Here is a 13,971-nt window from a genome sequence, read left to right on the forward strand (position 1 = left end):
CTCTGCCAGGGGCTGGACCTTCTGGGACCCTGGGTATTTGATGAAGAAGCCATGAGAAGTCATGGGTAGATAAGGGAGTGTTCATTGTAGGAGACAGTGGCTATGTGCCACAGCTAACAAAGAGCCACTAGATAAAACAGTTCTTTAAGCAAAGATCCGCATAGCAGGTAGCCACACACCAGCTAGATAACAATACATCTTTCCACATAGCAGCAGCAGCCTCACCTAGTAGCCACATCTGAACTCACGGCCTCAGTAGCTTCAGTATGTTACTGAAGTAGCTTCAGTATGTTAATACTACTTAGATAAAAGAGGCTTTCTGCCAAGAGTGACATCAGTCATTTGGGTTATAGAAGCTCATGCTTATGCAGTCTAGATTGCTGTATTCTTGCACCTGGGTATCTTAGCCTTAAACATTCTTTTTAAGATTCCCACACTCAGAGTGGCCTTGGGCATCTGGCATACTGTGGCATGGTTCCCACATCTGGTATTGCTTTCAATTGAATAGTGTAGCTCTCCACATCTCATAAATGCATGGCAAAGTTGTTTTAAAAGCCAAATTGTTATAAACTAATGACTTAAGTGGCAGTTTTTCTTAAGTCACTGAATGAGGTATTTTGAATTCTGATATGAGAGGTTTTATTAGTCTTGAAAATATTTCTTAGGACTTATAAATCATATAGTATGTTCTCCTTTAGTCAAGCATACTATTGAAGATGTACATGTAGGATTCCATCTTCACCCACAAGTGCTTAAATAGGATGAGCAGTCTGTCGCCTTAATTTATTTAACATTATCCTTTAGCCTGTTAACTATAGAGATCATATACATGAATAGAGTTACATATAGTTAACTAAGATCTTGGAAATAATTGTACTTGCATTAAAATGCTGCCATTACTGCTACTTTTCCATGATATTGTATCTTTTAATAATGAAAAAATATGTACACATCTGAGAGGAGAAATATGTTTATCAATTGTAAAGGTTTAAGATTTTTTCCATTAGGTTTTTGTATTTTATCAAGCAATTTGTTGTTTCATATGTAAATATAGGGAAGTTGAAGGTATTTATATAAATATTAAACCAAGTACTGTTAATGTTTTATTTCCTTAGAGCAATAACAAAAACTGCTGTGAGTTCAGAACTTAGAACTGAAGTGGAAGAGAATCAGAAGGTAATAACCAATGGAAAATAGTGGCCTTTCTGTTTTTTTATTATAGTTATAAAGTTGAGGAAATCTGAGTTAAATCTGTGACATTAATAGTTTTAATCTTGTTTGATCAAAGATAGTGGTATTTTAATTCATTTCTGTAATCTTTTATATTTTTAGTTTTTAATCAAAGTTGAATATAATTTAAAGCACCAAATGATGCCACCTGTTTATTAACGAAAATAGCACCCCCTCAACATGTCTCACTCCCTGTGGGTCCCTTTTCCCAGAAACATCTGCTTCCAGCCCTTAGCTGATTATTTTGATATCTGTCTCCAGACTTGTAACAAGCTTAAATTGGTACTTTATTTTTGAATTTCAGACCTTATTTATTGACCTCTTATTACAAGGATGAGGTGTAACTTTCTTTCACTATCCCCTCCCACCCTTGTCTACCATGACTCCATATTGGCACTTTCCCCATCTCTTCACTTTCCCTGTATTTTTCTGTCATGATTTTATCCATTTTTGATCTCCACTATGGACAGGTTTTTCATGTCTAGTGCATAGCACTTGTCCTGGGACCTTCCTTTAACCTCTTTTGTTGGATGTGCTGTTCCTTGAATTCCAGGTCTTTGTTTTTGGTTATTCCCTTATTTTAGTGCAGCAAATCATTCTTCATGAGAAAAGTTGCATGCAAGGTAAATTTCAGACTCTGAGAAATCAATTTTCTATTTTTGGTTTTATTGATAGTTTGGCTGGGTATAGAATTTTAGATTGGAAATCATTTAGAAGTTTGAAGGCATTACTGCTTTTAATTTTGATTTCCATTGTGGCTATTGAAAAGTCTGAAGTCTTTGAGATCTGGCTTTTCTTTCTAGAATCATCTAGGATCTTTTCTTTGACCCTAAAAATCTGAAATTTCACAATGACATGTCATTTAGAAAAATCTGTACTGTTGGGTGATTGATAGGCCTTTTAATTCTGAAAATTATTTTCTCTAGTTTGGGGAAAGTTTTTGAATTATTTATTTGCACTTCTTCCATTGGCTTGATTTTCTGTTTTCCTAGAACTACGTATTTTAAGATTTTGCACGTCCTTGGCCTAATTTAAAACAACAACCACCTTTTCTATTTTTCAATTATTTTGTCTTTTACTATTAAACTTTCTGGGAAGGATTTTCCACTCCTTGGTTAAGGTTTATTTGTCGTGGTCTCTTGTCTTTAGTGTTAGAGGCTTTCCAGGATGGCTGGTGTCTGTGATAAGGAAGAATGAGGCAGTCAGAAGCTGATTGGAAGCCCTAAGGGTGAGGCTTTTTGACTGTCTAGGGAACCCCAGTGACAGTGTCTTTCAACCTTCCCCCTTGAGCTGTTGAGTCTCAAGAAAAGGATCTTCTATAGTCTTCTGCCTGGAGGGTGAAGTTGGCTGCCCACGTGGAAGAGGCCCAGTAGAGAAGAACAGTCAGGAACTTCCACTCAGTACCCTGTTTTCAGTGAGGGCTTTCCACCCTCAATTGTGCTTCATTTCCCATAGTTCCAGATTCTCTGTCTTACTCTTTCCAAGGATGAGCCTCCAGTTTTTTGGAGTGAATCATGACAACACTCACCTGCTGTGTTAAATTAGGGGAGCCTGGGGCTATCTTCAAAAGGCTTTCAATCAGAACTCATTTTTAGCCTAATAATTGCCCCTCACACATGTATTCTTTGTGCTCTCACTTCCTGGTGTAACTGTTGCCTCTTCCACTGTTAGCCTAGCATTCAGCTTTCTCAGGATGACTAGACACTACTGCTCACGCCTCTCTCTAGCTTCCCAAATTAGTTTCTTTTCTGTTCTCTTTTTTGTTGTGGATTTATAACTTTAAGAGAGTCATTTTTTTAAAAACTGACATTTCCAGAATGTTTCAAAAGATGGAAAAAATGCTTGTGTTCAATCTACTACCTGTACACCAGATTTTTCTAAATCTTTATGTAGATTAGTTACTTAAATAGACCTGAGGAATAAGTAAACCAAATATATCAAATATTTGCTAATTTGAAGAAACTTGACAGTTTTTATTTACTTAATTTTTAATTTCCAGGATAACAGCATCAAATATTACCTTAATTTTAGGTCTCCCCCAGGAAAATAAAGGTTATACATCCTGAATTTTTCATTTTTTTGAGTAAAATATTTTATTAAAGTATAAAAACCAAAAATATAAAACACATACAAAAACATGCATGGAATTTTAGTGTGATGGATTTTCAGTAAGCGACGCCAACTATGTTATCAGCATCCAGATCTACAAGTAGATGTGAGCTGTGTCTTTCTTATAGTCAGAGGGCACTGTGCTTGCTGCCTGGGAGGGAGTGGACGTGCGTTTTTCTCTCCTGCATAAGAAAATTTAATTTTCATCGATACAACATCTTTCACTGATACAACCCTTAATCTTACTTGCCATTTAATCCTGAAAGAGTACAGAAGCAAAGCCTTGGCTTCCTCATTGTTTTGTTTGTGTTTTTCCCATGCAGCGCTAGATCTTAAAGATTATTTCTCTTAGTCAACTGGCCACGGGAGCAGGAAGGAGCTCCAAGTCCCTGTCCTTCCCCAGCAGTGGGAGCATCTGGGTGGCCACGGTCTCAGGGAGCAGCAGCTGAAGGCGCCCCCTTTCCCCAGGGACGCCAGAGAGCTAGGTTGCATGTAGGTGCAGTCCTTAGCACAGAAATTCAGAGTTTCTTTGTGTGCCTTAGTTTGGAAGTTGAAGGGAGGTATGAGGTTTTGAAGCCCTTCTAGATTAATTCCCTGGACTTTATCAAGAAGGCCCAGCTGTTATTGACTGCTGTCACCATCTTGGTTGGCATCACCAACAGGGGAAAGTAACAGAAGTCCTCTTTTATGAAAAGTGGCCCTCAGCACTTGGCTAATTTGAACCCCCCTCCCTCCATTATAGGCAATAGTGGGAAGGAGCGGGGGAGGGGGTGGGAGGAGAGGAGTAGGCCTCATAAGCCAGCAGTTTGACCAGATAGGGTAGTAAACGCCAAATGGACGTCTGTAAAAGGAAATCTTCCCCTAGCCTTGGGGTTTCCTGTGGGACTTTAAGAGGATGGCAGCATTAGTACACATAATAAAGCTAGAAACGTGGACGTTTCTGTTGAACATTCTCTTCTTGCTCAATAATTTTTTTTAAATATTTCAGTATTTCAAAGGAACTTTAGGGTTACAGCCCGGAGACTCAGCACTGTTCATCAATGGACTTCATATAGATTTAGATACGCAGGATATATTCAGGTATGGATAATATTTCCCATGCTCTGAAAGTCTTGATCATGTGCAGTTCCTTGCTGTGCATTCACATTGTTGCCATGGTGGTGGCATGTTAGCAAGCCTGATGGCTCACCAGGCTCAGGGAGAGCACTCGGGAGGGTCTGTGTTCTGACTGGGAGGGTACGATGACACTTTGCCTTTTTTCCTTAATCATAATGTCCATTTAAGGCCTTGGACACGTAAGGCCCAACTGTCTTTTGAGAATGCCCTTTTAGAAGCTAAGTGTTCCTATTAACTAGGAAAGCAGAAAAGAGCGGCTTTTGCTCTGGGAATAGAGTGAAGGAGGTTATTCAATGTGCTGCTTCTGGTGTCCAGAACACCTCCCTTTCTGTTCTGAAAAATGTGATTTAGGACTAAATTGTTCTAAATTGCCCTCATGAATTTTTGGAGCAGGTTGGTGGACAGTCAGGTGGACTTCCCAATTTATCCTTTGAATTAAAATTGACAGGCGACACCATGGTTTCATAGCAGCAGAAACAAAAGCTGTTGCTAATGCTTCAGAAGAAGCACTTTCCCCAGTGTGGTGTTTCCACACTGACTGAGCTGTATGTTCACACGCTACTCTACAGAGCTAGTGAAAGTTAATAAGGCACTACAAGATTGCCCATATTTGTCTTTTTAATTAAAAATATATGTCTTTAATTTTCATAGTATTACAGACTGGGTACTTGCTCATAGTAACTTTTAAGTAATTCATCTATATCAGAGAACTAAAGAGTAAAGTCTTTATCCTGTCCTCTTATTTCCTCTCCCCTAGCAAACCTCTCCAGCTGTGGTCATATGTTGTGTGCCTGTGTAAATTGCTACTGATATTAAAACATGTTAAACATATGTAACCTAGTATTTCTTTTTTTGGTGTTTTTTTAATAAACTCTTTGTTTTGAGATAATAGATTCATGTGCAGTTGTAAGAAATAACACAGAGATTACTGTAGCATTTTTTAAGGTGTGCAATGTAAATTCCAGATTTAGGATTATTTTGCTCTGAAATTGTATGTTTATATTAGATCATTCCTATATGCAATGTATATGTTGATAAGTATAAGTAAGCATGAACCAAGAAGTAAGTCCTACTTGCTTTTTTCTACATACTTGACCAGAGGAAACAAAGGGAAGATCACCCTTTTTTGATTTCTCAACTAATTCGATAGGGAATTGAGTTTGAACTGATACAGTTTTTTATGGCAAGGGTGTTTTTAAAAGCTTTTTCTTCTAAATACCTATTTTTTTTTCAGTTTGTTTGATGTATTGAGGAATGAAGCTCGGGTCATGGAGGGTCTACACAGACTGGGAATCGAAGGTCTTTCTCTGCACAATGTTTTAAAACTGAACACCCAGCCCTCCGAGGCTGACTATGCCGTGGACATCAGGAGTCCTGCAATTGCGGTAGGTGTTCTATCAGGCCCAGGGACACCTGGCCAGCTATTTTGTTACATTTTTTTTTTATGAGAGGTAAGTTATTTCTGCCAGCTCTTTTGTTGGCATCAAACAAAGATTTACCACAGCTGCTTATATGGGATTCTATGCATGTAATATCAGCACTTAAATGCTCTAAAAAGTTGAGTTATACTTAATATGGTTAAGACAGTGATTTTTCCACTTTTGTATCACCGTGTGATTCAGCGGAGCATGTCTTGGGAAAGAGTGTTTAGTTTGTATTTGCTCTGTTGCATATTTGACCTTTTTATATGTGAAGGATTCATGTAGATTAATATCTGCTGTATGATGCCTCTGGGCCTTTGTCTTCACATCCGTAAGAGAGAGTGGAGGGAGTTGAGCTATCTTGAGCAGTCAAGGTGAAGTGAGATCAGTGTTGGAGATATGTCTAGCTCACCCATGCCACTCTAGTCCTTTGTTTCTTGATTTTGTACTGCATTTATTTTAGGGAATATGTTTTTATTGATGTTTAGAGAGAGGGCAGGGAAAAAGAAAGGGGCGGGGGGCGGGGGAGAGAGAGAAATTGAAATTGATCGGTTGCCTGCCATATGTGTCCCAACCAGGGATCAAACCCAAAACCTAGGTATGTGCCCTGACCCGGAAATTGAATCAGAAACCTTTTGGTGTATAGGACATTGGACAATGCTCCAACCTACTGAACCACACTGGCCAGGGCTTTAGGGACAGTTTTTAAAAAGAAAATAATATAGAACTTAGATGGTCATTATTTGAATTGTCACTTGGTGCTATTTTGGTGAATATTGCTGTTATTTACTTTTCTATTAAAAATGTTTTTAGTTAAAAAGAGTAAAGAGAGTAACATAATTAACAACTGTGTGACCCACCACTATACTTACTAAATGTTAGCATTAATTTTGTGTCAGATCTATTATCTCTCGCTGTTCCCCTCCTGTATGTAATTCCTCTTCTGCAGTTGTTGTGCATCCTTTCTGTCCCTGTTTTATCATATTATTCCATACTGTATGTTTTAAAAGTTTGATAAATGCTATATCAGTGTCCTTCACGAGTTTCCTTCTTATTCAACAATTTTTTCTAGACTTATATAGGTTGACATGTATCAGTCAGTTTTTGCATATGAGGTTTTATCTTTTACTGATTTAAAAATTTTTTTACACAAAGTTTAACATTTAAGACATACAAAAGAGTTTATATTGAAGTCTCATCTCTCAACTCTTCAGTTTTTCTTCCCACAAACAACAGGTATTACCAATTTTTGTGTATCCTTTCAGAAATACTCTGTTTAAAGTGACTGTTCCAGATACCAACATACATGAGAATTCTCAGTGCTTTGTGTCCTTGCCCACTTTTAGATCTTGACAAACTTTTACATTTTTTTCAGTTTAAGAAGTTTGAAATTTTATTGTGCTTTCAGTTCATATTTCTCAGATGACCAGTGTCAATGTACCTCTTTCCTTATGTTAATTGCTCACATGAGTTTTTAATATAAATTTCTCATTCATGTTTTTTACTAATTTCTGTTTCTCATATATTGTTTGCCTTTTATTGATATGTTAGATTTTAATACATATTCATTCTTTAATTGAATTTATTGGGGTAACATTGGTTAATAAAATTATAGTTTTCAGGTATACAATTCTACAGTACATCATCTGAATATATATATATTGTGTGTTTACCACCCAACTCAAGTCTCCATCTATCACCATTTATCTTCTCTTCATCTTCTACTATACATATTCTCGACACTAGTCCTTTATTGCTTTTGTAGGTTGCAGGTATCTTCTATTCTTGGCTTATGTTTTAGCCACTCATTTTTTTTTTTAATATATTTTATTGATTTTTCACAGAGAGGAAGGGAGAGAGATAGAAAGTTAGAAATATTGATGAGAGAGAAACATCGATCAGCTGCCTCCTGCACATCTCCTACTGGGGATGTGCCCGCAACCCAGGTACATGCCCTTGACCGGAATTGAACCTGGGACCTTTCAGTCCACAGGCCGACGCTCTATCCACTGAGCCAAACCGGTTTCGGCTAGCCACTCATTTTTTACTTGATCTTTATATTTTTGAAAATGGTGTTTTCCTGTGTAATTCTTAAAACAATTTAAAGTCTTACTATTTTTGCCGAAACCGGTTTGGCTCAGTGGATAGAGTGTCGGCCTGCGGACTGAGGGGTTCCGGGTTCGATTCCGGTCAAGGGCATGTACCTGGGTTGCGGGCACATCCCCAGTGGGAGGTGTGCAGGAGGCAGCTGATCGATGTTTCTCTCTCATCGATGTTTCTAACTCTCTATCTCTCTCCCTTCCTCTCTGTAAAAAGTCAATAAAATATATAAAAAAAAAATAAAGTCTTACTATTTTTTCTGCAAATTTCATTAATGTTGACTAAAGTATATGTACCATGTTGTATTTTTTTTTCTAGTGGATTAACAACCTGGAGGTGGATGCCAGATATAATTCATGGCCTTCTAGTCTACAAGAGTTGCTTCGACCCACCTTTCCTGGTGTTATCCGGCAGATCAGGAAAAACTTACATAACATGGTAGGTAAAAAATTTTTTTTAATTAAATCTTTATTGTTCAGATTATTACAGTTGTTCCTGTTTTTTCCCCCCATACCTCCCCTCCACCCGGTTCCCACCCCATCCTCTGCCCTTAACATCCCCCCCCCCCCACTCACATTGTCCTCATCCATAGGTGCACGATTTTTGTCCAGTCTCTTCCCACATCTCCCACACTCCTTTCCCCCCCCGAGAATAGTCAGTCCACTTACTTTCTATACTCCTGATTCTATTATATTCACCAGTTTATTCTGTTCATCAGATTATTTATTCACTTGATTTTTAGATTCACTTGTTGATAAATGTGTATTTGTTGTTCACAATTTGTATCTTGACCTTTTTCTTCTTCTTCCTCTTTTTTTTTTTTTTTTTTAATATATTTTATTGATTTTTTACAGAGAGGAAGGGAGAGAGATAGAGAGTTAGAAACATCGACGAGAGAGAAACATCGATCAGCTGCCTCCTGCACATCTCCCACTGGGGATATGCCCGCAACCCAGGTACATGCCCCCGACCGGAATCGAACCCGGGACCCTTCAGTCCGCAGGCCGACGCTCTATCCACTGAGCCAAACCGGTTTTGGCTTCTTCCTCTTCTTAAAGGATACCTTTCAGCATTTCATATAATACTGGTTTGGTGGTGATGAACTCCTTTAGCTTTTCCTTATCTGTGAAGCTCTTTATCTGACCTTCAATTCTGAATGATAGCTTTGCTGGATAAAGTAATCTTGGTTGTTGGTTCTTACTATTCATCGCTTTGAATATTACTTGCCACTCCCTTCTGGCCTGCATAGTTTCTCTTGAGAAATGAGCTGACACTCGTATGGGTACTCCCTTGTAGGTTACTGACTGTTTTTCTCTTGCTGCTTTTAAGATTCTCTCTTTGTCTTTTGCTCTTGGCATTTTAATTATGATGTGTCTTGGTGTGATCCTCTTTGGATTCTTCTTGTTTGGGGTTCTCTGCACTTCCTGGACTTGTAAGTCTATTTCTTTCACCAGGTAGGGGAAGTTTTCTGTCAATGTTTCTTCAAATAGGTTTTCAATATCTTGCTCTCTCTCTTCTTCTGGCACCCCCATAATTCGGATGTTGGTATGCTTGAAGTTGTCCCAGAGGCTCCTTACACTATCTTCATATTTTTGGATTCTTTTTTCTTTTTGTTTTTCCAGTTGGGTGTTTTTTGCTTCTTCGTATTTCAGATCTTTGACTTGATTCTTGCGATCCTCTAGTCTGCTGTTGGAACTCTATATAATATTCTTTATATCAGTCAGTGTATGCTTAATTTCTAGCTGGTCCTTTTTCATATCCTCAAGGGTCTCACTAGATTTCTTGAGGGTCTCACTAAATTTATCGGTGGTTTCTAGAAAATTCTTGAAAAACCTTATAACCGTGCTTTTGAACTCTATATCCAGTAGTTTGCTTTCCTCCATTTCTGTCATTTGTGAGCTGTTTCTTTGTCTCCGCATTTTTTATGCTTCCCTGTGTCGATAGAGTGGCTTTCTGTGCTAGGTGTCCTATAGGGCCCAGTGGCTCAGCCTCCCCAATTACCTGAGGTGGACACTCTTGGTGCACCCCTTTGTGGGGTGTGTGCACAGTCTTGTTGTAGTTAAGCCTTGATTGTTGTAGGTATCACTGGGAGGAATTGACCTCCAGGCCAATTGGCTGTGAGAATCAGCTGTGTCTAAGGTGGGAGAACTTCTGTGCTAGAGACACCCCTCTGGGGCAAGACTTGCTTCAGTGGGGCTTTGGTGCTCACTGAGTCTGCCCCCTGAGTGTGTCCCTTATGGATCTGAGGAGTTACAATCTGGATGTTCTCACTCTGACCACTGGGTCCACTGACTCTTGGATCTCTAAGGAGGTGCTAATGTAGCCTCTGCCTGAGGCTACCCAGCAGGAGCTACGGAGAGATCTGCAGATTCCTCTTCTTTGTTTGGGGTTTGGAGGTGCCCATATGAGGCCCAGCTGTGAAGCAATGCAAACTGCAGTGGGGCCTTGGGCCTTCTTTTGGAAGTTCTGGGTCTCTGTGACCCAGCTACAGTTTGTTAGGTAATTTTCAGATTGCAAAGGGCCAGGCGTTTCATATGCAAAAGCCTCTGGGCACAGCTTGGGTGGTCCGACCTCTCGGGATCAACAGGGCGGAGCAAGCAGCTGCGGCTGCTCCTCAGTCCTACCCTAAGAGGCCCCGCGTCTCAGTGTCCCGGTAATCGCTGCAAGCACCTCTGAGAGAAAGCCGCCCTCGAGTTCTGACCGATGCCAGACAGTCCAGTTTCTCTCCGTATGAGTCTGGGTCCCCAGAGACTCGCCTGGAACTGGATTTCAGAGCAGTCGGGAGCTTGAGAATCCCTCCTGATTGAAAAAGACAACTGTGTCCTCAGTTGCCAGCCCTTTCCACGTGCGCCTCTGTACCTCTGCACTTTACTTCTGCACCTCCTCTGAGTCTCGGTATGCTTTTCTCTTTCCTTCTAGTTGTAGAATTTCCACTCTGCCAGCCTTCCTGTGGTTCTGGATGATGTCCATTTTGTCTTTTAGTTATATTTTTGAAGTGGTTGTGCGAGGCAGTAATTTCCGGTGTTTACCTATGCCGCCATCTTGGTTTCTCCCCAAATTTTTATTGTCTGATGTGAACTCTGTTTCTGCCTTGCCTGTTCTCCTACCTTTTGTCACATCTAGAATGTCACTTCTCTCCTTACTAGCTGCTGTTGCCCAACACTGCACTGCCAATGTACTCTTGGTCCAGCTCCATATTCACACGAAAAGTGTTTTGAAATGTATTGATCATTTGTAGGGCTGTGAGATGTCAGTGTATTAGGAAATGCTTCTCAATAACCTGAAGATTAGACTATGTTATTTTATTTTTAAGACAGCTCTTTTTTACAAAAAGATGCATATGTTGCTACTTGTTTTTCTTAAATATCTTAATCCCTAAACTTTAATAGATCAGCTTATTTCCTTAACTAAGTCCTCTGTCCTGTTGGCTATTCCATATTTCAGTGCTTCAGGTAGATAGTGGAAGAGGGTTCTTAATTCACCCTCTTTTCCCTCCCATTTCCTTCTCTCCCCTTATTGGCTCCTAAAGAGGTCAGAGGCAGGTGGGTGGCAAAGCTGGCTCCCTCAGCACTTCAAGGAGCACTGTCCTCTGTACTTCCCTCATTCTCAAAACCACTTATTTCCTTCCCTGTCAAAATGTCAATGTTTCTTTTTAACCATATGTCTGACTTATTAAATGAAATACTTTTAAAGCATGTGAAAACTAAATGATGATAGCTTTTATTGTATCAAAGTTGAATGCTGAATTTTGAAATCCTTAGAAATTTAATCTGAATTTTCTAAGGTGGGATAGTTAATAAAACTACGGTTTTTAAGGTGTAGTAAAAGAGAAGGTGTTAGCAATCTGGACTGTACCCCATGTTAGCATACAAAAGAGTTTATATTGAAGTCTCATCTCTCAACTGAGAAATTGACCCTGAGAAAACCCGGTATCCTTTCAGTGCCATGTTTTTGAACATAAAGGGAGGGTAATTGCTATTTGTGTGACTCCTGTCTTATGTGGTTCGTGAGTAGTTGGAAAAAGATGGCCTTTAGGTGAAAAGACTGTGGGCATTTTTGTAGGCCCAGGAACATCTTAGTGAATGTCATTTCATGCATTCCTTTCCCTCTGCCCACAGGTTTTCATGGTCGATCCTGCGCATGAGACCACAGCAGAGCTGATGAGCATAGCTGAGATGTTCCTCAGTAACCATATACCACTGAGGTAACACTGGTGTTGGTTTGAGGATTCTAATTAAACTGGATTTTGTTTGTCATTCTTAAGTGGAAGTCTGGTGCTATTGAATTGTAGGATAATTAATAGTGGGGATCATTAATAGCAACATGAAGCCAGCATCTTTTGGGATAAAGAATTTGATTCTCAAGGAATAGAAGCTTACCACCACTGAATTATTAATCAGTGGTGTGTACACAAGGAATTTGTGGTCTGAGTTTGCTTGCCAGGGAGAGAGTTTTACTGAGTGTGTGTCTGTGTCACAAGCCTCTTCCCTTTCAGTGCAGACAGAGTCTTGTCAGCAGCTTTTGTTAGACTGTCGGGGACTGCATGTATAGGACAGTCATTGTTTAGGTGCACACAGACCCACTTAAATCACTTATGTTGCGTAATATACCAACAGGGTTGTTGAATGGCTAGCATTCCACTTTGCCTTTAAAGAACAATTTTTTTTTCTTTTTTACAATATACTTTTATTGATTTCAGAGAGGAAGGGAGAGGGAGAGGGAGAGATAGAAACATGAATGATGAGAGAATCATTGATCAGCTGCCTCCTGCACGACCCACACTGGGGATCGAGCCTGCAACCTGGGCATGTGCCCTGACCAGGAATTGAACCGGTGACCTCCTGGTTCCAGGGTTAATGCTCAACCACTGAGCCACACCAGCCAGGTGGAAACAGTTTGCTTTGACAGTTGAAAGTCCCAGCCTCCTTTGGGAACCTGCTTTTTTATTCTGCAAGTGATGAATGCCTTTGCCGACCATATTAGAGTAGGATGTGAACTGTGTTTTTCAATAACGAATAGTTTTCTTCTATTAGCTATAGTGTTTGTGTGGGGTACATTCCTTTTAACCAGTTGCTTTTTTTTTCCAATCACAGTTTACATTCAGTATTATTTTGTATTAGTTTCAGGTGTACAGCATAGTGGGTAGACAATCATATACTTTACAAAGTGTTGCCCTTTATATTTCCAGTACCCACCTGGCACCATACATAGTTATTACAATATTATTGACAATATTCCCTATGCTGTACTTTATATTCCCACTAGAGGCCTGGTGCATGAAATTCGTGCACAGGAAGGGTGGGTCCCTCAGCCTGGCCTGCACCCTCTCCAATCTGGGACCCCTCGGGGGATGTCTTACTGCCGGTTTAGGCCCGATCCCTCTGGATTGGGCCTAAACCGGCAGTAAGACATCCCTCTCACAATCCAGGACCACTGGCTCCTAACCACTCACCTGCCTGCCTGTCTAATGCCCGCAACTGCCCTCCCCTGCCAGCCTGGTCGCCCCAACTGCCCTCCCCTGCTGGCCTGGTCGCCTCCAATGGCCCTCCCCTGCTGGCTTAGTCGCCCCCAACTAACCTCCTCTGCCGGCCTGATCTTGCCCCTAACTGCTCTCCCCTGCCGGCCTGATCTTGCCCCTAAGTTCTCTCCCCTGCCGGCCTGATCACCCCTAACTGCCTCTGCCTCGGCCCCCACTACCATGGCTTTGTCCGGAAGGAAGTTGGAAGTTCGGAAGATGGCTGGTTGACCGGTCTAATTAGCACATTACCCTTTTATTAGTATAGATGACTATTGTGTAACTACCAACTTGTACTTATTAATTCCTTCACCTTTTTCACCTCAACCATATTCCTCTCTGGCAACCATTAGTCTGTTCTTTGTTTCTATGAGTCTGTTTCAGTTTTGTTTATTCATTCATTTTGTTCTTTAGATTCCACATGTAAATGAAATCACATGGTATTTGTCTTATTTCACTTAGCTTAATACCCTCTATGTC

At 40.2% G+C, this 13,971-nt stretch overlaps 1 protein-coding gene across 11 annotated transcripts in view; it reads left to right on the top strand.

The window, feature by feature from the left end:
• The window catches only part of UGGT1 (UDP-glucose glycoprotein glucosyltransferase 1), a 190,335-nt gene that overhangs the window by 50,861 nt on the left and 125,503 nt on the right, over positions 1–13,971 (top strand). For all 11 annotated transcript variants that reach the window (XM_036318740.1, XM_036318734.1, XM_036318739.1 and 8 more), the window contains 5 exons: positions 1,116–1,176; positions 4,328–4,419; positions 5,690–5,840; positions 8,295–8,414; positions 12,095–12,180. In XM_036318740.1, the coding sequence (XP_036174633.1) occupies positions 1,116–1,176; positions 4,328–4,419; positions 5,690–5,840; positions 8,295–8,414; positions 12,095–12,180 (510 nt within the window). The remainder of the gene's footprint in view (positions 1–1,115; positions 1,177–4,327; positions 4,420–5,689; positions 5,841–8,294; positions 8,415–12,094; positions 12,181–13,971) is intronic.

Source organism: Myotis myotis, unplaced genomic scaffold, assembly GCF_014108235.1.
Source record: "Myotis myotis isolate mMyoMyo1 unplaced genomic scaffold, mMyoMyo1.p scaffold_m19_p_8, whole genome shotgun sequence".
Classification (NCBI taxonomy): Eukaryota; Metazoa; Chordata; class Mammalia; order Chiroptera; family Vespertilionidae; genus Myotis; species Myotis myotis.